This window comes from Kwoniella bestiolae, chromosome 4 (genome assembly GCF_000512585.2).
Source record: "Kwoniella bestiolae CBS 10118 chromosome 4, complete sequence".
NCBI classification, from domain to species: Eukaryota; Fungi; Basidiomycota; class Tremellomycetes; order Tremellales; family Cryptococcaceae; genus Kwoniella; species Kwoniella bestiolae.
Genome location: NC_089244.1, coordinates 579,857 through 603,532, shown reverse-complemented (window position 1 = coordinate 603,532; position 23,676 = coordinate 579,857). Strand labels below are relative to the sequence as shown.

Below are 23,676 nucleotides of genomic sequence, written 5' to 3'. Positions count from 1 at the left end.
GTTGCGATATAAGCCCGAGTCATAGGTAACGGCATGGTTTTTCCCATCCATCGAGTCGGTCACTTCTGGATGTGTTATCGATTTCACAAAGTTACACTTATCGTTCGTATCTTTTCAGCACAGTAGTTGCATAGATAGCCCTTAAAACCTTGTGTATGTGCCCCCGAAGTATCAGATATATTGTCCAATACTGACTGCGGCTGTATGAGCGGGCGAGGAGGGGATGATATGTATGCATTACACACAGCAACTCCTTTTCGCCGATATACAGATGTCGTACGTCCCTCGCATATTCATGGCGTTGGGAACAGAACGCCACCATGTTACTTTCTCTTGAAAGTGGAGAGAGAGCAAAGCTCCACCGTCCGTGCTGCTCTTACAGTATAGTGATGGATGAGACGAAACACCTTGAAAGTACAGTACGTCAAGTGTCATGAGATCGGGGCAGATCGTGTGAAGTGTGAGTCACCAGTAGTAATGGACTGGCTGCTGTCCTCTGCAAGGAGGTCTCGATCAAATATTGGATGAATTGAATGAATTGAATTGAATCCTCGTTGAGATCAGAGGTCAGGGAGGAAGGTACGATGCCAGAAGCTATACGACCCTGAGGGCTGAGGCGCGTGCCATTCTTAAACGTGAGAAAGAAGTTGAGAGTGGAGCTTCTTGGGGGCTTTTTAAAATCTCGTAAGCTGACTTTGTGATTTACCCGAAAATAAGACAAGTCTAGGTCTCTCTCTCTCTTCTGTTTGGGCTGTCTGCTCGGTGTCGTACAAAACCCACGAAGTATACTTCAGTGGCGCTCATACATACCTCTTGGAGGTGTCATACCCTCTTATGCATGCATGAAAGGATGTTGGAGCATGGAGCTGAGACATGAGAAGATCATCGTGTAGATCGCACCAAACCGTGGATATATGTCCGAGATGTTGACTTATGTCAAAGGTAACGTGGTTGTGAAGAAAAAGGGTGACCAGAGAGGATCAGGAAAAAAATGTTATGTTTGATCTGCTTACACTGTGATTTAGGCCAGATTAACGGTCAAACATGACCTTTTCGATTATGCAATGATTGATTGACTGCGAAAAGATGTCTCTCTCTCTCTCTGCGAGTGCGAGGACGAATGGAGCTGTTACAGCAGTCTAGTCTTACCAGTATAGTGGTATTTTATCTTTGTGTGTCTCATTTCCGAACTTGCCGGAACCAGTTGGCATTTGTAGTTCAGTTGGGCTAGACTCGGCACCTTCACATTCCACATTTCTACTTTTTCACATTCCAGCAATCGACAAGACAAGAGAGGAGCTTACGATCACTACTCCCTCAACTCCAACTCCAACTCGAATTCCCTTTCCCATAGGACCTATCAGCTACAACTACGTACTTCCTTTTGTCCTGGCGTCAAACAAGTTCAAGTTCCAGTGGGTAAAAAACGAAACGCATCGTTCAGTAAATCACCGTCTTCCCTACTGTAAAAAGATCCGACCGAATCATATAATCTCGACTCGACTCTGCAAAGTGATCGACTGTCCGCTGCGTTCTCGGTTATCTGTCCGTTTGGTCTACCCACCATCACCATCAATACAACAAATCAGCATACACACCAGACCTGCAACTTACAACTTCAAACCATATTTCTTCGACGCCCTCTTATAATCCCATCAAACCCGACGTAGACATACATCCGGAGACTGTCCCTTGCAACGCCCCAAACGCACCTCGCCCCACTCTGTCAGCATCAGCTGAACAAGGACAATAATCATAACGAATCTATCTGTGCATTGATCATCAACTCGTCAAAGATCAGATCAGATTACCTTACATTACATTGAATTGCATCACTCTAGCGGTCGGACCCATTATCTCTGGGCAGTCTCGGAGTAAACTTGTCCGATAGATTAAAGATTATCATCCTATAATCGTTCGAAATGCAAGTGCGATAGCTCGTCTTATGAATTGAGCTCGTCGGACATCATCAATCAATATAAAGGAAGGTCAAGCCCAAGGTCAACTCAGGAAACAGCATACATTCAAAGGTATGTGTCAATGTGGTTATGTGTGTGTCAAAGTGAATTTCAATCCTCCATCCCTCGTCAATGCATTGGGACCGTCAAGAGGTGCACTGTCGGAGCTCATTCCGTCCATGTTCATGCTACAAGAGGCTAACGATGTCCTCTTCGATCTAGTATAGTGTAATATGTCAATCTGATACGCTTCTCATCACCATCACCATCAACATCTCAAATCAGATACATTACATTGCAATATCGGGTTTGATTTGAATTAAACGACCAAAAGAACCAGTTCTAGATCCATCCGGATTCAACCATCAAAACCATAAAACATTGATCGTTTATTGTCTCCATCACCATCCCCATCATCACGATCACAGTGAACAGTGCTCAAAGGGTATCTCGATAAAACCCCCCTCTCCGTCGTCGTCATACCTTTTCTCTTCGGATATCACATCTCCTTCCATCCCCCCTTCGGCGACCTTGACCGTCACCCCATTTACAAATCGAGCGAAGGGAAATACAAATACCTGTGCTCCCTTCGGAGAAGACAGCAATAGTACAATCGTAGTACACTACCGAAACACTCCAACTTTAATCCTAGAAATCACTGCTCGCGCCAAGAATAAACGAATCACAATCAACATCATCAAAAATAAAGATCTCTTCCAAAGGATACAAGGACACAACGATACAAGGACAGCCAGGGAAAGGGTAATGGAAACCACAAAATATTATCCAAGTGAGTATAATCTTTCATATCTCGATTCCCCCTTTCTTACAGTCCCACCCTCTTTATCTCTTCTCATCCCTTCTTACCTCACCCCGTATCCTTCTCACCCGTCTCAACATGCCCAATTGGTGGGAGGAATTCCTGCTTACGACTGTCACTGTGGATTGGGAAAATGAACAGATGCCCCAACCTTACCCTCATGCAGAGGGATCGAATTACCCCCATCAAACCCAGAATCATGATCCTCAGCAGAGCAGATCGAATCAACGAGGAAGACCACCAGCAATCAACCTACCTCAAAATCCTTATGGACATGTGCCTCCTCATTCTTATTCTAACGATCAACATGGTCATCCTCACGCCCATCACATCCATCAGCAGTCTGACCAGGTACAACAGGTACAAGGGTACTACCCACCTCCACCACCTCCCAACATCTTCTATGCAGCTGAGAATCAACCTCCCGGTCCACCCGTCAATATGACATTGATTCAACCTTACGATTCCAACATTCAACCAAAATTAGAACACGATGGACCGTCTGTCCTGTTACCACCCCATCAACATCACATACCCAATCAGTACCTCGATCATCATCAGCAGCAGCACCAACATCAGCAGCAGATGCAACAGCCGATGATACTGTCACCTTACGAGATGCCGTTGGGCAGTGGATCATCACATAATCCCAATATGGCAGAATACTTCCCGCCTCTACACACCCCAACTGGCATACCGATACCGATGGACAGCGGATCTTCCCAAAACACAGCTATGGTAGATTACTTCCCTCCTCCTTCTACTTTACAGCATCAACAATCTCAACCACCCCAGAATCTAGTATCGACTATGCCGATCGACCACAGCCATCAAGCTTGGCAATCCACTGTCCCTGCACCCATCCCTACTGGCAATGCCAAGAACAACGCTTCAGCTGGTCCTTCCACCAAAGCGGAGAAGGCAGGATCAAAGACCACCAGACAGCAGTTCACAGCTTGTGGGGCGTGCAGGCATAGAAGGGTGAAGTGCGATTTGAAGGATAAGCAGGAAGCAGCCGAGAAATCCACCATGGAGGATACAGATGGGGTAGGACCAAGTAGGAATAAAGGTGTATCCAAACAGAAGAAAGTGTCGTGTACCAACTGTATCGAGAGAGGATTAAACTGCATGTAAGTGTAGAAAGCAGGGAGATAAACCCATTTCACTTTCCACACCAAACCTTCCGTCACTTATGTGGGATGGTGGCCACCTGACTGATCTTCTGCTGTACGCACAGAGATGAATTTGCCCCTCTGAAAGCAGCCAAGCAACTTCGACGAGGAAAACGAATATCAGAGATCGAAATGCTCTTCGGTAAGACCGCTGCAAGCGCTGCAGTAGCTCATCAGACTGGCGAACCTTCTTCGGATGCTTCTTTAAGTCCTATCAAAGCGGTGGACAGAGGCGAGATTATACCAGACTTGACGAAAGAGTTCTTTGATTCCGCTTTCTTTAGGAGGTTCCAGGTCCAACGTATGTTCAACTTGCTTGCTTCCCAGTATAAACGTATCCGGAATTGTATACTAATCTAATGTTCACTCATTGCAGGACCTGTCCTTGACCCTCAGAATTTTATAGGAAGGTACCTATCCAACCCTATCCCCACGGCATCGGCCATGGGTCCCGAAGGAGCTATCTTGTGCCATGTCTTATACGCTTGGGCGGTATCGTACGGTGTGGACGAATATGGTCAACTCGACGTTCCAGAAGGTGGTGGGGCTCCTCTCGAAAGCATCAGCCTGCTAAGCCCAGGCGACGCGGAGATGAACAGAGAGAACGATAGACAGAAGAGAAAGGAGAAGATGAGATTTGTGATCGAGATCATTCTCAAAGAGATCGATGAGTACGGTCTGATGAGAAAACCTACTTGGGATGGGGTCAGAGTTTTATTACTGGTTCTGCCTTTGACCGATGGTAAGTGTCGGATCAGATTAGAATCCCCGACTTGCAAGGACCTGCTAATATCTATTCCTTTTGTGCAGGTATTGCTTCTCCCGTTGAACGACTGTCGATGTATGAAGCCGCTATTTCACAAGTTTTCACGCTCTGCTCGTTCGTTGCTATGGGCTACGATGGTCAGCCCAGTGGAACAGCCGGAGTCAATGGGGGCTCCGATGATTTGGACGGTCAAGATCTAGTACGAGTCAGAGTCAGGATTTACTGGTGTAAGCTGCCATATGACTTGTTTGGTAGGGAGAGAAAGCTGACATCAGAGGCTTTGGTTCTCAGATGCTTTCGTACACGAGGGTATCACCACAGGCTTGAAAGGTGGTCGTTTGCACCTTGATGACGAAGATTTGGAAACTATGCAAGATTCTATAGATCACCGTTCCCTGGTTCGAGATTCTGCAGCATTCAGACTGTCGAGTCGATTCGCTACGGCTCCTATCAATCTCGCTCTGGCTTGTCGGAAAATCAACAAAGCCTTGACGGGACCAGCGGCGAAACGACGTACAGCGGTGAATGGTGATCTGGTGAAACAAGCGTGGGAAGCATTGGAAAGATGTTGGGAGGATTTTGATCAGCTGAAATATGAGGCTTCCTCCTCTGGACCTTCTTTTGCTCAAGGCGATGAAGTCATCAGGTGTGTCTCCTTGCGTGATCGCAACAGTATTACAGGCGTAGCTAATCATAGCTTGCGTCGATAGGTTCGCAGATGGATGGAAGATCTTTTTGTTCGAAGCTCAAAATGTTATTAGGAACAATCTAGAAGATCGAATATCGAAACTCGCCCAAGCGCAGACCACGGCATTTATAACTGAATCCAATCCCTCTACGCCAGAAGCAATGCACAATGATCTGGTCAACGCTCAACATCTGCTAGATATATCTAAAAGCAAATGTGAAGTACAGACTAGGCAGATCATGGAAATTGTGCGAAGACATGTCGGGACTAGGTATGTCCTATGTCGCCAATTACGAATCACGAACTGAACAAGACAGCTGATGCATATTGCTCCACATCTCTAGGTTCTTTGAATGGGACGCAAGTCTCGTTAGAGATGGAACATACTATACTGCCATGTTGCTGGCTCGATCTGGAGGGTCCGACGAAGATATACAGATCTGTATCAGGGCTCTTAATGTGAGTTCATAGTATAGTTGCTGGAACGCGAAACTGACTGCGATGTATAGGAGTTGAGGTGGGCACATGCCAAAGCATGGGAACGATCTATCGAGTAAGTTGAAATACTGCTGTACAGACGAATTGTCGTACTGACGTGAGTTATCTTGTAGTCTCCGTAAAGAGTGGCAAGAACGACCGTCTATGTCTGCCGATCAAGCTCAAATGGATGGTACCTGGGAAGCTGTATTATCAGATCTTGCCAAATTGACCAGTGAAAATCAGAACAATCAAATGAGCCTTCAATCCGACGCTCAATCGAGGTCTACGACAAGCTCACACTCCAATCATCATCCCCAATCTTCGTTCCAAACTCAACCGCCTCCTCCTCAGCAGCAATACCAGCAACACCACCATCAGCATCAACACGTGCATCACCATCACCACAGTCATCATAATCGACTATCATCACACAATAGTGAACCGACTCCGTCATCCACCTCACCGCCCTACACCTCGCCAGCTATAGTCTCACCTACCTTTGACACCTCTGGTATAGCGCTGATGAGGGGATATATACCTACCTCGAATGATCAACGTAACGCATATTCCTCGTCCGGCTCTGGGGGGATGTTAGACCCGGTCGATGAGGGTGATAACGTAGCTTATCGAAATTGGATAAACTCGAATCAAAGCGATGGTGATCAATCCAACCCGAGGATGTATAATCCCCCACAACATATGATGGGACAACAGACCTCACCGAAATATCAAGTGTACACTACTGCCACCAACAACACCAGTAATATCATGCCTCCTCATTTGGGCCCGCCACCTCTGAAATCCAATCAGATCATGCCAGATGGGAACGGTAATGGGAGTTACCAGCAGAACGAACAAGGCCAAGGTCAAGGTCAAGGTCAAGGTCAATATTTGTTGAAAGAGGATGGAACGCATGTGTTTGTGCCTTATAAATTCTTGTAGATGTGTGAAATGGAAGATAATGGACGGTTGGTCGAATGTTTGGCTGAAGGAGGGATTTAGGGTTATATAATGGGATAAAAAGGACTTTGATCGAAAATGGAATGGAAAATTAGCTTGAAGTGGTGGAAGTCAAGTGGATTTTTGGTAATTTTGCAAAATATCATAAGTAGATTTATAGTCATCAAAATACATAACAACTATCCATCATTCGCGACGAATCTGTATGAAAGAATGAATGAACGAATGAGCAGCTTAGTGAAGCAGAATCGAGGAATACGAATGAGTCAATGCATCTTTCAAATACAGTAAACCTCGAACTAGTCAGAAGGTTGGACAGATCGAGGGGAAAAATCACATTGTGAAAATAGGATGAAAAAACCCCTCGATCCGTCCTTAGAGAAACAAACACAAACAGTACGATTCTCTATACACGAAGAGCTCTCCTTTATCTTGTCCTCCCTCACATGTCGCCCTCGCCCTTCTCACATGAGCTCACAGGAAACTCCTCAGAGATTAGACCGTACCTGCGGTGGACCATCCTTGATTATACGCCGAAGGTGGCAACTCGCTCAAAGCGGAAGTACCAGCACTGCCAGCCGCATTTCCTCCCACAGGTAATCGGCGAAAAGCCAGATAATCAGCCTTATCTCCTACACCGATAGTGCCCCCATCACCTGGGGCAATCGCTCTCGCCCTGGGATCGTTGTGGTCTGGTAGTCCGCAAGGAAGGAAGTATAGGGGGCCACTCTCGATATCGGAAGCGGATGCGAAGGATGGGGCGGTAGCTGTGGTTGAGGGGTAGAGCGAGGTTGGGGGGCTGAGCGAGGTTGTGGATGCTGATGACATTGTGTGTTGTTGTGGAGGTTGTACGGTCAGATATATCAATATGCGTTAGATTGTCTTTGAGTTTAGGGTTTAGAGGGCGCGATAAGCGGTCAATCTGAATTGGACCGTCTATTTATAACTTGTGTAATCGTGTACAAAATCATGATCGAGTCATCTCTAATCGAGTCATCTGCAATGATATAATATCTTCATGTAAAAATTACAACATGTCACTGTACATCCTTTCATAAATTCCCTTGAAGGTCGCTCGACCAACGAGTGAAGCACCATCCACTGGCTGTGAGGCGGACGACTGCTTCTTTGAGCGAATGGAGGGCTACAGTAAAGTCTGACTCGATTGAACAATCGAGTCAAAATCCCGTGGAAGCCGCTTTTCGGGCATTGCATCGTGCAAGCGCTTCGTGCCCTGATCAAGTACTGAACGATCTGCACAGGGGCTCATGGTCCACAAGTAGCTTCATTGCCTTGATTGTCGGTAAGAAGTTTGGTTCCACCTCATATTGCTCATGTATCGTACTGTATTATTCATGAACTTCTATAATATTGTCCAGTCTCACTAAGTTATAGGAGATCCATCAATAACCCCTTTGCCAAAAAGCACTTGACAACACGCTTGAGCGAAGCGGATCATTGTTCATGTCAATGGCAAACGTATAAATCGTCATGCGGACCAAGGCGTCCAGTTGTCAAACGACTGAATGGAGTGGGATGGTGGCACTCATTCAAAAATTCATGCCTCACACTTTGAGAACTGGCCCAGTCGATATGCGAATCTTTGACGCCCATGCCTGATGCCGTCGTCAGCCCAGTTCGACGAGTGTCTATCAGATATGACACCCAGAAGCGTATTCTGGTGATTCCAGAAAAAGATATATAAGCAGTGTATATCGTGGGTCAAAATGGATTTCATTCCTTCTCATTACAATCCAATCAACTCAGCTTTCTTTTCTCTTCGTTTGACTTTTACTTTTTCGATTCAGTTCTTCTTTGCTATTCAATTTTCGCTCCCACCTTTACTATTTGACTTTATTCTATTTTACTTCTACCAAACCCACTTTTTACTTTTATATCGACTATCAAGATGTTCGCCTCCAAAATCACTTTCCTCGCTATCCTCTCCTTGACCTCCATGGTACTTGGTGCACCTATCGCCTCCCCCGATGGAGGCTCAGCCTATACTGGCGTAGGCGGCCAGGCTTCTGGTGGGAGTGTTCAGAGGATCTCCGAGGCGTATGTTAGGTTCTTCTCTTCCTCGACACTCTTCCCATTCTCATATCATGTTTGTATTTGACTGATCGGCTCGGTAGTGGCTTGCTCAACCTTGATATCCTGAATATCGGATCCAACAACGCCGGATCAGGTGGATCTGCCAACTCTGGTGATGCCCTTGGCGGTGCCGCCGGGGCGGGATGTACTTTGGGCAATCTCTTGGGTGGCGGGAATGGTGGATCAGCTTATACCGGTATGTCTGTTACGCCTCTCCGAATGGCAGCGGGCTAAAACAAGACAATCTTTTGGGGTATGTAGGTGCCGGTGGTCAAGCGAATGGTGGGAATGTGGTTGAACAATCTTACGGAGGGTGAGTGAAGCCATCTGGACTCCAGTTGAGCCTGCTGACAATATTATGCTCTGTCGATCCACACTCATATTATTATATATCGCTTCACATGGACGTGCAAACCACTACTTCACTACATCAAATCTCGATCAACCAAATTATAAACAACATTTTCGTTACAACCAAATTACTAAAACAAACACAACACAACGCACAACAAATGTCCTTTTTTCAATCGATCAACCACGACACAACACAGGCTAATCAACTTACACGCCCTCAACATCGGATCAGGAAACGCAGGGAACGGAGGATCGGCAAACTCTGGTTCAGCTGCTGGTGGAGATTCGGGTTGTTTCCTCTAGATCCATTTCCCTCCTTCTCCTCGATCATTGATCGCTTGGGTTCCTTTTTCATTGACTTTATTTTGTTTTCTGGTGATACCGTTTGTGTCCCTTGATATCTCTGCTATGAATCGTCGATCCCTTTTATAACGAGTTTCTGGCTGTCTATCCTTCTAGCCTATGATCAAAGCTGACACACACAACCGCATCACAATCATCGCTTTCTAATTCGATTCCTTGTGAAACATTCCTCTAACACCGCTGTTGGTTTCTCTCTCTCCTCTTGATATCCTCTATCGAAACTCCCGATATCCTCCTATTGGCATCTCCCATGATCTTGAGGCATTCCCTCTCGAAAGTATCATACGATGACCTCCCAAGGCTCGCAGTAAGGTGAGATTCGCTTGTCCGTCTCGCTGAACTGAGGGGAGTCTGGTACGGAGAATCGATGAGGAACCGGGTCGAAATGGGAGACTCGGGAGGAGGTAGTTGTCTGGTCGTAGAAGAGGAAATCGCATTGGCAGTAGCCGGTCTTCGGGGGATGGTAGTGGGCGGAGCAATACATTCAGACACATTCATTCGACTGGGTGTAGAGAGCTTGTAGTTCGGTGAGAAGAGATCGCTCGGTGAAGGTAAGGATGGCCTTCTGTCTTGATCGTGATCATAGCTGTATGGAGTGGGTGTACCCAGAAGATAAGGTGAAGGGAGGTAAGATGATTTTGGCGTTGGGAGATGCACCGTCTGATCTTCATTACTGCTGATCATACTTGGTGAGGTCGTGGTGGCGGAGAACACAGAGGGTGAAAGTGATTTGCTCGGTCGGGTCATGATTGTTAGTTTGTTTTTATTGGCGGGAGTGACCCGTTCTTTCTTGCTGGATTTGGGAGGTTTGATCACTTCCGTGAAATGTTGAGCGATCAGGGGAGGGGTCGAAGCAGTTCGTAGATCCAAATTATCAGGTAGACCAATCAGCCTATTCAGGCATTTTGGGAAATTCCACTCTGCACCGAGGGTGTAGACGGTGGGAGCAGCTTCGTCGTCGGTGTTCTTCCCTTCTTCGGTCGTGAGAAGGTCTCTAACTGAAGTAATGGTAGATATGTCAGCGAGGTGCGCGCATACATCTGTAGTGGGGAGTGACGGACTCACGCTGCTTGCTCAGCTCCTTCCTGCCTTTCAGTACTTGTGCATGGGAGGATATGAGTTTCCTGGAACATCCCTCGCCGGTTGCCATTGTGACTACCTTGGCGATGATCTCGTTTCTTCCACAGGGCTTACCGAAGAGAGGTAATTTCTGTCGACCAACAGGTGGGATCGCCACCACGCCTATCATTTTACCCAAAGATCAGTCAGCACATTCACGCTCGTAACTATTCAAGAACTATTATTGCCTTGTACTTACAAGTAAGATAGACGAACTCTTTTCTCGGGGGCCATCTTTCAGCGCCCCCTGCACCACCACTACCAACACTCTCGACACTACTCTCCTTTTTCCGTTTCAGCGTAGGTTTCACGTCATCCTCTTCGCCATCCCCGTTGGAAGATGTCAACGACCTCTTACGAGAATCTCGTAGAGGCGACGAGCTCCCAAACTTGATCCTTGCTAATATCTCTGCAGTGGCTAGATCATCTTCGGTCGAAGAGACGGGTGAAGGTAGATTAGTTGATGGGAAGTAGAAAGACGGTTGGATCTCGACGGAGGACTTCCATACTTGGTGAAACGCTTCTTCTACTGTTATTGGGGATCCGGTCCAGGAAGCCATCTTGTATCAAGTGATGTTCGTGTTGTAATTTTTCAATTATTGCAAGGTCTTTTCCTTGTAAAGGGAAGAATAGCTATGGACCTCTATACCCCGAGAGGGTCTATGGGTGGTATCTTTTGTTCTTCTATATCTACTCTAAGAAGACAAGGATAATCTCGCGAAGATGAGATATGACGAGGGGAAAAAAGGTTATGAAATACACTTGTTGTGTAGTATTGGGATACAGGAGAGGTAAGGTGGAATGGGAGAATTGGCTGATATGTTTCCGAGCAAAACCAGCAAGGGAGGAATGGTGAATGACGATAGAACAAGATCTACACTAGATGATAGAAGTACGACTCTCCGTTAAGTTTTGTCCAGCTAAGGAACCGAAAAGGAAGATTTGCTGGAATCGGATCCCTTAGTAATGGGTATGACCACTCCCACCGTACGGCAACGATGGAGCCGAACACTGTGTACTGAAGTAGCAGGTTAGGCTAGACTGAATTGTAATTTGATTTTGTTTCTTCTTCTCGTTTGGTTTCGGCGTAGTTTCGTACTTCCTGTATCACTATGATCCTATCTAAGACACATTCGCTTCTCTTCTAAGATTGATAACGACAAGTTTTGATAATTCTGGGGAGATACAGGTGTAGGTGGAAATGGAGGTTGAGGTCTAGGTATTTGTATCTGTTGGAATTTATATCGACTGTTGCAGGAATCAAAGTGATAATATCAAGGATACAAACAAGCAAACAAGTAAACAATTCGTTAAGACATATGTGATTGTCTTCCTTCTAATCGTTGTTTGAATAGACTTGGGTGAAGTGCAGAAAGGTGTCAGTTGATGATGATCGCACGAAAAGGTATTGAATATGAATCTTGATGAGCTATTTGATATGATGAGTAAAGGTGCGTGGGTATAAGTGTTCCATCCAAGTTCTTATTGGACAGACTATTAGTTGAAAAGAGACAAGCGGGGTTAGTCATACCCAGAATGAGGGTTTGATTCCAGCAAATGAAATAGAGTTAAATATGGTGCAGATGCCGTTTCGGCATGAATGCATGAATCACTGGGTCGCGACCCAGACGGCAGTTTATTGCTCCCTATTCCCCTTTTCAGGATCAGAGTACGATTTTAACTTTAAGATCTGCCTGCTTCTGACAGCGTCACGCCTGGAATGCAGAAGGAATTTCTGAAATATCATATGATGGGATCTCACAAATGACTGGACCTTTCGTCATTCATTTCCGTCTTTTGTTTTTGATATTTCATTTAGTCTGATTATTTGAATGAGTGGCAATCTCAAACAAGAAGCGGAATGAGACGAGATGAGATGATCAGCCACATGTTCTCTGAAGAAGGAATGCGATATCACGCTGAAACATGGGGAGACATGCTGCATGCCCCCGCTCTATCCTGGGTGCTATATCACCTGTCTGACTCAGGGGAATCACTAAGGGTGAGCGTCCCCTCCACCAACAATGAACCTCGCTGGAATACAGCAGGCACGAACTGAGAAATACATCTTTTTTATATAAATAATCCCGTTGCCCCAATTGATTCAAATGATGATGAGGATGATGCCGGATTCCTCCGTACGAGTAACACCATACGACCATCACATTAGTCGATTCATTCTTGGTCATCCTGTCTGACGAACATACGAGGTACTGAATCAGAAGTTAGATATGCTTCTCACGATTTCTCTTTGTTGAGACAGAAAACGCTCTCCTCGTGTTTATCACTTCTCCGAGAGAACGCCCGTCTCATGAGACTGCCTGAATGCTTAGAAGCGCACGTCTTGTCTAAGACTTCATCTGCAACGTGCCGATGATAGGAATTTAAGGGGGATCTATGGTTGTCCACTGTCGCAAGCCGTGTATTCTCAAGTGGATGTCACTAAGGGTGTTGCGGTCAGTCAGATGCGGACGGAGTGTTTCAATTCTAACATGAGTAACTCAATCGTCTCCTCTTCTGGTGAAGCTACGATCTTATGGCTCCAGCAACCTTGGAAATCATAGTGTTCGTGGTCCTCACATGGAAAACACGTGGTCTTTGCCATGGGGGTTTGTGATGACGTCTACACTTTGACTTTTCAAATGTGAAATTGATTCCGCTTCCACGCTCCTGTGCGATTCCACGCGAATGGTTCAGTTCATCATACTCACCTAGGTGTATAATATAAGATATCCAGTCTTGATCCTTGATCCGATACATTCCTTGCAATCTTATAAGCCAATATCAAGGCTGCAGAGCTTCAACATCATGGCAGAAGACGCAGCTTCAGCGACAACGACGACAACATCACCCCAAACAACGACAATTCACGACCTCTTCGGTGATGACCCCAACAACAATGACGACGGAGATGTCTTTGCTCAACTCAATGCAACCGGACAAGATCAAGATCAAGATCAGGACCAAGATCCATTCGAACAGATAGCGAACGATGCTCATGAGCATCCTGAACCCACCCAAGAAGAAGAAAAACTATTTGCAAATGCTACGCAATCGGCAGAACCGATCCCCCCTCAACAGGACAATCACCCATCACCCCCTCCACCTGATGAACTTCCCGCACCACCATCCGATGAGATCCCAGCACTACCTCAGCCGGAAGAGACAGTAGTACATCCGACGGTGGATGAACAGGACTTTAGTGATCTCCTGGCGGAATTTGAGGCTGAAAAGGAGATAGACCCGCAGGTACCTCTATCAACTGGAAGTGAGATTGGTGTAGATGCGCCTACAGAGTCTTCTGTAGGTCAGGATGGAGAGTCTGTGGAGCAGGGACCCGAAGGTTCACAGCAGCAAATCTCATCACCAAGTGGTACTCTTGAAGTTCCTATTGCTGCTTCCGCGCTCTTTACCGATGATCCCACCGACTCCTTCGCTGATCTCATTCCCCAAGATCCAGCCAATGGTGAACAACCATCTTCTTCCGGTCAAATCGATACATCGTCGAAACCTGCTTCACCATCCCCTGTACCCAGTCTATCTATCGAACACTCTCAAGCCGATGTACGGCCGACCGGTCTGGGTATCGATGCAGCTGGAGATACCTCTTTCCAGAGTATGTTTTCCGATGCAAGCAATTGGCTAGGAGACACGACCTTCGACGATTCGATCCAGATGCCCAATGAGGATGATATATTGAATAGTGGTGGTCAAACTCAGCAGGTGAAGAAGGAGGATGACGGACACGAACCACTAGACTTTGAGATACCCCAGGGATGGTATGATGAGGGTGGAGAATGGCATTGGTACACCGATGAAGAGAAGGAACAAGTCAGACAGACGATGTTGGGTCAGGGTGGATGGGGCGAAGAAGCGGGCGGTTCAACGGACAGTCAAGCTCCCGCACAGAGTGAGTATTTACGCTTGGAGACTACATATACCGTTATTGACTTTGCTAATTTTCCATGATATTGCAGACCAAACTCCCCTTGCTCCTTATAGCCCTGCTCTTCAGGCTGGAGTGTCAGAGAATGCTGCTCGTCGCACGCCTCAGCCAGAGACTCCTTCCAAGATGCCTAGCAACTCATACGACCCTTATGCGCCTTCCACAGCCCAAGCATCGGCTACGTCGACTGCATATCCAATGACTGGCACTTCGCAATACGCTAGCTCGTCTTCAGCCTATGTACCATACTCTGGTGTCTCCAGTACTGCTCCATACAGTTCAACATCGAGCTACGCTCCTTACAATGCGCCGGCTCCCCCTCAGTCCTCATACGATGCGTACACCCCTGCTACTCAGCGACAGCAACAACACGATCCTTATGCTCCGGCTGCAAATACCGCATCTAACCCTTATGCACCTTCCCCTGTAGCTCAACCTCCTATATCACATCAAGCTTCATCGGCGGCCCCTAAATCGGCTCCAACGAAACCACCAGTGCAGAGGATGACATCAAATGCTTATGATCCCCCTTTCCTGAAGCCACAGAAAAGCTTTGTTCGAGCTGCATCGGCTACATCGTCTCCTTCGTTCAATATGCCTCATTCAGTGGCAATGTCACCACCTCAGGCCAGCTCGACACCTCCGCCACCACCACCTGGGCCACCCAAACGGACCAAAACCGAAGGAAGACTACCAAGCCGTGAACCAGGCTTTGCTCTGCCGCCAAAACCTATTGAACGGGCCCATACCGCAGCAGTAACTCAACACGATCATATGTCTGCGTACGACGCTCCGCCCCGACCCCCCTCTGTGTCACACAGTCAGCGTTCAGTAGACCAGCATGAGGTCCTATCACCACGGAAGCCTCTACACAGACCTCCTCCTTCGGCCTTCGATCCCCCGTTGTCTCAACCATCGTACCGTGCCCCTTCAAGAACAGCCAGTGCTGCTTCGCATCATAACTATGAATCTTCGCCTCAACCAGCATCGCATCCTCCCAAATTCGCTCCTCCACCCAAAGCTAGCGAATCTCCATATGGGCCGCCCCGACCACTTAGCAGAGGTCCACCTTCCCGTCAATCTTCACCGATGTTCGCTGCTCGACCACCTTCTAGGCCTGATGTAACGCAACGAATGCGATCGCCGCCCTCAACTGCCCAATCTCTTGGTGAAGAGCAGTTGCTATCTCCTCCAAAGGTACATGGTGAGATATCAGATCACCACGGACATTCATCTTTAGACGAACGCAGGGTCTCTGCTGAATTCAACGGAGCACAACGCCACTATGGTGGATATGTACCTCATCCAACCCAGTTCACCCAATCCCCACCGAGTCAGCCAGGAAGACACCTGTCTCCACCAGTACTATCGAGGAGATTCGACGAGGATGGAGAAGATGGCGATGTGGTAGAGAGTTTATACTCGCCTGTTGAAGAAGCGAGTAGACCGATTCACCATGATCAACAGCAATATCAACCTTTTGCGCCACCGCAATCGCAGCATTCAGCTGCTCGTGGAGGAATTTTCCCTCCTACAGGAAGGACCATGTCCGAAGATCCTTACGCACCCTCCTCGTCTTTGGGCTTGCAAACTCAGCACTCTTCCGAGAGGTCCCAGCCGTCTGACTCTCCTTACGCTCCATACGCACCTACACAGCAATCACCTGAAAAGAGATCTCAACCGGCCACATCGCCCTACGCACCGTATGAACCTACCCAGGCAGGCGTCATTGACTTGAATGAAGAGTCATATAATCCATCGTCTCAGAATGGTGACTACTCGCATAATCCTTACGCTCCCTCGGCTCCTGGTACTTCTCCCACAAAAAGCCACGGGTACAATCACACATCTCAGCCTTCCCGTGCTTCTACCACATACGAGCCTTCCATCTATTCACCTCCCACAGCTACCAAGCCGTTGGGCATTCCTCAAGCATCCAATCCCTATGCTCCGGCCCCTGCTCGTACTGCCTCCCCCGCATACAGCGCCGGTTTTGGTATATCCCCACCTGCCAACAATTATTTCCAGCCCATGCATGCTCCATCACAGTCAACGGATGACACCTATATCCCTCAGCAAGTGCTCGAGCAGAAACCAGTCAGTGAGGATCCTCTAGGTCGTACAACTCTGGCGGCTCGTAATGCTCCTATTGCTGTATTTGGATTTGGTGGAACTCTCGTAACTGCTTTCCCAGGAGCCGCGGAGTCAGGTAACTTCCATAAAGGTCACTCGAGAGTACCTTCCTATGGTTACGCGTCGGGCAGAGGTCAATTGTGGATCAGGAGTATATCTGAAGTAGCTGCTCCTGCTGCGCTCAAGAGCGATTTATCTTCTTTCCCTGGTCCGTTGGTCTTTGATCCTTTGACTCCCAAAGGCGCTGCCGGCGATAAGAAGAAACGCGAAGCTGTACTTGGGTATTTGGACGCCAGAGCAGAAGAGATCGAACGAGGCTTACCCTACCTAAAGTCTTCAGCTAACAAAGCGAGAAGGGAAGAGGAGGGTAAATTAGTGTTGATCAAGGCGCTAAAGGCTTTAGTTATAGGTGAAGGTAAACTGGCGGGAACGTGAGTTGCTTCGTCTAGCTTCCAGCAGTAAACTTCTTGGCTGACTGTTCTCTATATACAGTCCGGAAGTCGAGGAAGCTCTCCGTGAAGCTCTAGCCAATCCTTCTTCACCGTCCATATCAACTTCACCCGTCGCAACAATCTCGGCTGGGAACTTCGGCTCATCGCTATATCCCCCCGCGTCATCTTCATCTTCCGCCACTCCCGTCGCTGCCAGTGTTTCTCAGTTGACCCGTATCTCGAGCCTTCTCGCTCAAGGAAACAAACGGGATGCTGCGCTTTATGCTGCTGACCAGGGATTATGGTCACATGCTTTGATCATCAGTAGCAATGTTGATGTCGACCTGTGGAGGGAGATCGTAACTAGATTTACCGTGTCAGAAGTGGGTGAAAGACCACAGGGCACGGCTGGTATCAAGGCTTCTTACCTTTTGTCTGGAGGTGTGAACCCTACCATTGGTGAGTCGGCGTTCGCAAAGCTTGTTGATCTGTGTTGACGCTCATCAATGATCATATATCTAGTGGACGAACTTGTTAAAGCTGCTACTATCACTAATGATCCCTCCAACGATCAATGGCGAGAAGTGATTGGTTCGGTGCTGTTCAATGCTAAGCCTACCGAACTGGCTTGTCTTGATGAAATGGGATCCAAATTTCTGTCCATGGGACTCATCAACGCTGCTCATGCTTGGTGAGTTGTCGATTCTGCGTTTGCTTTGAGATCATGGGATAGTTGACTGATGTCCCATGATAGTTTCCTCTTATCCCCCTTATCACCCTTCTTCGACCTCACCCCTGCAGCTTACGAACGACCTATCACTCTCACCCATAATGTGCGAGATGAAGAAGCTATCGTCTTTGCTGAGATTGCCGAATACGCGAGGAGTCTTGTACCGACACCGAAAGGTCAAGAAGCTCATTTCGCTGCTTTGCCACAATTGTTACCTTACAAATTGGCCAGAGCTTGGAGATTAGCCGAGTTGGGAGAGGCCGAGTTGGCACAGAAGTAAGTAGTCACTCCGAGAAGTTGCATTGTCGTGCACTACTGATGTGGTGTGCGCCTCACAGATACTGTACTGCTATCGAAGCTGGTTCCAGGATCAACAAGAACCTACCTTCCCTTCTGTCACCTGCATATGCAGCGAGTCTAGAAGATCTTCTCGAACGACTTACTGGAGAACCATCTATTGATCCACCCAACGTTCTAGGATCAGGGCGAAAAGCCGCCAAACCAGGATTTGACAAGCTCGGCTCATGGATCGAAGGTCGTCTGACCAAGTTCATAGCCGGTGAAGAAGGTGATGGGTCCGCTCCTAAACCTACCGCGTCCAGTGGGAAAGTCGCTGGACCATTCTCTCAATTCAGTACGATCTCTACCGGTACCTCGGGAGCACCCTCCCGAAATACCTCGGTTGCGGATCTGTCGAACAATGGTGGTAATGGGTATCTGGGCGTTTCAAGTGTATCGAGAACGACTTCTCCAGCAATGCAGATGACTCCTCAGTGGGGTCAGCAGCCTACTGTTCCGACCTATGGCGGAAGTTCCTCGTCTTCTTCATATGGTGGTGATACGTATAATCAACATGATGGAGCAGGTGGATATTCACCTTGGACTGGTGATAATGATGATCAAGGGGGAACAGAAACTCCTCATGCTTATGGGGATGATAGTGAATTCATCAATCCGATGGCTCAACTCAACCTTGGCCCTTCTGCTCCTACTTCGTCAAGTTACGAACCGCCCAAAAACAAATCTTCATACGGAATTAGAGACGAAGATGAGGATGAGGATGATCTAGGATTTGGTAACTCCGCGCTATCGAGAGATCGAACGCCCAAACCTCCCTCAGGCGATGACGACGACAAGGCCGGTAAGGGTAAAGCTCCTGTGAAGGATAGTAAACCCGAACCACCAAAGAAGAATGATGCCCCTCCTGCTAAACGTGAGTGATAAACTGTGTTTGATGCGGTCAGAGCTGATATGTGATTTGGAACCTGGTATCGCAGCTGAACACAAGTCGTCATGGCTTGGTAGGATCTGGGGAGGCAAGAAGGAAGGGGAACAGAGTGGCCCTGTGAAAGCTAATTTGGGTGAAGAGAGTTCTATGATCTTTGATCCTGAGTTGAAGAGATGGGTTGTGAAAGGGGTGAGCTAGCAATTCTCTTTACATTCTTGTGATCAACGGAACGACTCAAACGGACGGAAGAAAGAATTAGACGCTGATACTCTGATCTTTTGACTACATTCAGGCTAAACCCGAACCTGCTGGCCCATCTGCTCCACCCCCTCCACCCCGAGCTCAAACAGCCTCTCCATCCCGATCAGCCAGACCAGACGCAGAAGCGAATAACAGAGCGATGTCAGCGACCCCACCACCAGGACATAGACCACCTCCATCTGGTCCTCCCATGGGTGCGGGCGGTGGTCCACCTCCAGGTAGAGGTATGGGAATGAGTTTCGCAGAAGGTCCAGATGGAAGTATAAAGAGGATGAAGTCGTCCCTCAACGAAAGTGTCACCGCATCGGATTTACCCTCGGGTCCCCCAAGTGGTCCGCCTAAACCACCTTCCATAGGTGGAGGTGGGAGTGTACCTCCCTCTAGGACTAGTAGTGGTGGACCACCCTCCATTGATGATTTGCTTAGTAGACCGCCGAGCAAGAGACCTGCCTCGGCGGCTGCTAAGAAGGGGGCGAGGAATAGATATGTCGATGTGTTCCAGCAGCCTGAGGGGCAGTGAGGGACCGAGGTTTATAGATATGATTGAATGTGTTTAGTCTTTTACAGTTTGTAGGTATAGTGTTTGATCGGGAAGGTAGAGTAATAGTATTAGTATTTTTACTGAGTAGTTGTTGATAGTTCAATAAGATACGAAATAACGGTGGGTGTTTCTAAGTAGGAATGAAATATAATGCATGATTGGTAAAACGACGATGTATGCAGAATGCTCTTTGTGGAATATGAACCATTGAAACCAACATATATGGGATAACGAATAAAGCATTCGTACATCCAGTATAATCCCAACAGCAACAGAGCTAGTGACACTACAAGACAATAGGAATACGAACTACGACTACTTCCTATGCCTCCTCCTCTTCTTGTTATTCCCCTCCCTCTCCATCTGCCTCTTAACGCTCTTGACCAACGCTGACAAGTCCTTCTCGCCCCCCTCAGGATTTTCTCCAGGTAACGTCCGTTTGACACCCGAGGCTGAAGAGGGGAGCTCATCATTCTCGTTGTACCGTTTGTTCTGGCGAAGTTGAGCTCGGTGCGATAAGAGATCTTGCATCGCTTTGGTCTTTGTGAAGCTGGACGAGTTCGAAAGTCAGCATGTGAAGTGGCAATAACCAGAGGACAACAGCAAATGTTGATCAGTATGGAACAGACACTCACTGTGGATTACTAGGATCAATAGCAAATTCCGCATCTTCGTGTAAAGCCTTGAACCTCGGATCAGCCACGTTGATCTTCCATCCTTCCGGACCGAGCTCTTTCTCCTCCTCCTCTTCCTTCCCGTCTTTCTTCCCTCGACGACGTCTTCGCTTCTTGGAGTCCTTTTCGGATTTCAAGATATCTTTCATCGAGAAATTGGTGTCGGCTTTGGAAGAAGATCCGACCAGAGTTGAGAAATCTTCATTGTCATCGTCCTGATCCTTGAGTCTAGATGAGGGCCTCTCTTTACCATTGACCTTTGATTTAGGTTGAGGTCTCTCCACATCTTCGTCCCCATCATTGGAGACATCGCTATCACTCCCAAAGAAATCATCCCCTCCTTTGGTTTTCCCTTCATCCTCGTCGTCGTTATCCTCATCGTTGTTAATAGCTTTAGTAGCTCTCCTCAACTCCAACTTCTCCTTCTTCCTATTCTTCTTCTCTTTCATCCTCATCTGGTATTTCTCCAACGTAGTCATATTCTCTTCATCAACCTCTTTGCCAACACCAGTGTTCAAGGCAGGTTTGAAAGTGATTTCCATGTCCATCCCATCCTCCTTCTTCTTCTTGGATTTACCTGTGGTGTCCTTAGGTTCAATCATATCTGCGAAAGAGGTTCCGGCTTTGCCCCATATATCCCCATCTTCATCGTTCCCCGCTAGGAGGAGATTTCGTAATTTCTCGGTACGTTCTTTCTTGCTCTGCTTATCTTTTCCTTTCCCTTTTCCTTTGCCTTTCGCTTTCTCGTCTTCTTGCTCCTCGTCTTCAGATAAGGAGGCCTCGCTGCCCGATCCAGCTACGAGGTTATTGAAATCCTGCTCTTCGATCTCTTCTCGCGTCAATGTTCGCCTGGTCATCTTGACTCGGTTCGGATCATCTTGATCCCACGTTAATTTCACTTTAGAGTGTCGTAGTGCCTACATAGTGCAATTATATCAGCTCACTATGCCTATAGAGAGGACTTTTATGATAGGGCTGAGACTTACATCCGTGACAAAGTCGTTCCCCTTGTACCCTTTGGCTTCTTTATTCGATTCATCTCTGTCAGAACGATCAGAATCAGCTAACTATTCTACTCACTTTGCAGCCATATAATCTCAAACTCACCTGACCTCCTCATCTGCAAATTCCATGTCCTCGGGAACATAACTCAGATCCATAATGTTGGCCGTCCTCTCAAATTCCGTGCCATTACATTCATTCATTACGTGTTCTGAAGCAGTGACAGTAGAGAAAGTAGCGATGGCGTAGAAGTATCTGTTGATTTGGTGGTTCGTTTCAGCATACGCGAAACACACAGACACCAGTGATTCCAGAACCAGATGACCGAGAGAACGTAAGACTCACCTCAGCCTCTCTAGTTGATACTGTCTCAACTGGTCCATATCGATATCTTCCGATCCAGCGTCAGACTCGACATCCGAAATGATCTCCAATCCATCAATCTCTTCTCGAGGTCGATCATTCGATCTTTTTGGTTGATTATCTTCCTCTTCGTCATCCTCCTCCTCTTCTTCGTCTTCTTCCTCGTCATCAAACTCCACTTCTTCTCCTTCTTTTTCACTACCTTCATCTTCATCTTCATCACTGTCCTCTTCCTCCTCTGAGCTCTCTTCAGCCCGTTTCTTAGGAACGATAGCCTCCTTCGGGCCCCTCTTCTTCTTATCCTTCTTCTCACCAGCCTTATGTTTACTAACGAATATCCCACCTCCAGGTCCCTCCTGCTCTTCCTTCTCCATACGCTGTTTCCCAAATTCACTAGGGTAAATCTTGACGCTCAGCAACTTCCCCAGGTCCCCATCCTTGCTACTACCAGCAGCGGCAGAGGTTTTGAGGAATGAATTGAATACCGAGAACAGATCTTTGGCTTGGAGATTGTCCCAATCTAGGTTGACGGCTGCTATCCTCTTTGTGGGCGGTACGGACTCTTCTTCCTCCTCTTCTTCGTCTTCGTCCACTTCGGGTGGGAAGGCAGATACCGCTTCGTCTTCATTCTCTGATAGATCTATATTCAGATGATCTTCATCATCCTCCTCTTCTTCGTCTGACGTTTCCTCGGAATCCGATTCGGAGATGTATCCTGGTAATTTTGATTTCCTCTTCCCGCCAACTTCCAACTCCTCTTCATCAAAATCATTCTCCGACCCTTCGGCATCACTATCCTCGTCTTCTGATCCGGATGATGACAGGGCTCCTTCACCTCTTGCGTAATCTACGAACCCTCCTCCTTCCTCTTCTCCTTCTCCATCTTGAGCTTCAGGTGATCGCAGACGATAGAACCGCTTGAGTTGGTCTTGGTGGTGTGAACTGGCTAGGGGTCTACCTCGTTTATCTACTCGGCCTATATATACCGTTCGAGCGTCAGTCTTTTCACTTCAGATTGTTATACAAATGGAATGAGGATGAGACTCACCTGAAGCTTTCCCCTTGCCTTTGCCCTTACCACCGAATTCTTCAGATTCGAGCACATCCTTGAACCGGTCGTCGATTTCTACTTTGAGGTTCTTCTGCTTTGGTCTTCTGAATCGAGGATCGGTTTTGAGACGAGCGAATCGTGGGTCTGACATGGTGATAGGGCTGTGACACCGTCTCTTGATTGAATTTGCGGGTTGAGGTTGTGTCCAGAGTTGTCGTTGTTTGGACGATGTAGCTTAGTATGGTACAGTACAGTTGAATGCAGATTTCAGAAAAGGTCAAAATCAAAATAAACTGGTCGAGGTGGAGGTGGCAAAGCTTGGGTGGATGAGAGTGATAATGACACCACTATAAGTTACCATGACGTGGATTTATCAAATAGTGCTCTCTGCAGCCAAATTCAACCAACCTGACAGTCGCGTACCAAACAGGGATTTCGATAATCTTGAACTCTCCTTCTTTCCTTCTTCTTCCCCTCGTACATCGTTCTTACAGCTATGGTAGCATGAACGATCCCACATACTGGATCAAGAGTATAAGGTG

The 23,676-nt window shown here is 47.3% G+C and overlaps 6 protein-coding genes across 6 annotated transcripts; 3 read left to right on the top strand and 3 right to left on the bottom strand.

Annotated features, from left to right (window-relative positions):
- Window positions 1-2,856: 2,856 nt before the first annotated feature.
- I302_105780 (uncharacterized protein) lies at window positions 2,857-6,826 on the top strand (the record flags this gene model as incomplete). Its single annotated transcript, XM_019191532.1, has 9 exons — window positions 2,857-3,908; window positions 4,016-4,251; window positions 4,327-4,692; window positions 4,761-4,943; window positions 5,008-5,362; window positions 5,427-5,675; window positions 5,749-5,863; window positions 5,914-5,957; window positions 6,016-6,826. The coding sequence occupies 9 exons, from the start codon at window positions 2,857-2,859 to the stop codon at window positions 6,824-6,826; spliced, it is 3,411 nt and encodes a 1,136-aa protein (XP_019046162.1).
- A 513-nt stretch (window positions 6,827-7,339) lies between these two features.
- On the bottom strand, window positions 7,340-7,672 carry I302_105779 (uncharacterized protein; the record flags this gene model as incomplete). The annotated part of the gene is made up of 1 exon (XM_019191531.1): window positions 7,340-7,672. The coding sequence occupies one exon, from the start codon at window positions 7,670-7,672 to the stop codon at window positions 7,340-7,342; it is 333 nt and encodes a 110-aa protein (XP_019046161.1).
- Window positions 7,673-8,753: 1,081 nt separating this feature from the next.
- On the top strand, window positions 8,754-9,595 carry I302_105778 (uncharacterized protein; the record flags this gene model as incomplete). Its single annotated transcript, XM_019191530.1, has 4 exons — window positions 8,754-8,902; window positions 8,980-9,134; window positions 9,200-9,251; window positions 9,490-9,595. 4 exons carry the CDS (start codon window positions 8,754-8,756, stop codon window positions 9,593-9,595), a joined length of 462 nt encoding a protein of 153 aa, XP_019046160.1.
- A 231-nt stretch (window positions 9,596-9,826) lies between these two features.
- On the bottom strand, window positions 9,827-11,334 carry I302_105777 (uncharacterized protein; the record flags this gene model as incomplete). Its single annotated transcript, XM_019191529.1, has 3 exons — window positions 9,827-10,653; window positions 10,721-10,897; window positions 10,974-11,334. 3 exons carry the CDS (start codon window positions 11,332-11,334, stop codon window positions 9,827-9,829), a joined length of 1,365 nt encoding a protein of 454 aa, XP_019046159.1.
- A 2,248-nt stretch (window positions 11,335-13,582) lies between these two features.
- I302_105776 (uncharacterized protein) lies at window positions 13,583-20,023 on the top strand (the record flags this gene model as incomplete). Its single annotated transcript, XM_019191528.1, has 8 exons — window positions 13,583-14,684; window positions 14,752-17,284; window positions 17,346-17,743; window positions 17,807-17,975; window positions 18,039-18,290; window positions 18,353-19,227; window positions 19,292-19,431; window positions 19,535-20,023. 8 exons carry the CDS (start codon window positions 13,583-13,585, stop codon window positions 20,021-20,023), a joined length of 5,958 nt encoding a protein of 1,985 aa, XP_019046158.1.
- A 336-nt stretch (window positions 20,024-20,359) lies between these two features.
- On the bottom strand, window positions 20,360-23,285 carry I302_105775 (uncharacterized protein; the record flags this gene model as incomplete). The annotated part of the gene is made up of 6 exons (XM_019191527.1): window positions 20,360-20,594; window positions 20,680-21,635; window positions 21,705-21,759; window positions 21,826-21,975; window positions 22,066-23,059; window positions 23,132-23,285. The coding sequence occupies 6 exons, from the start codon at window positions 23,283-23,285 to the stop codon at window positions 20,360-20,362; spliced, it is 2,544 nt and encodes an 847-aa protein (XP_019046157.1).
- Window positions 23,286-23,676: the final 391 nt, after the last annotated feature.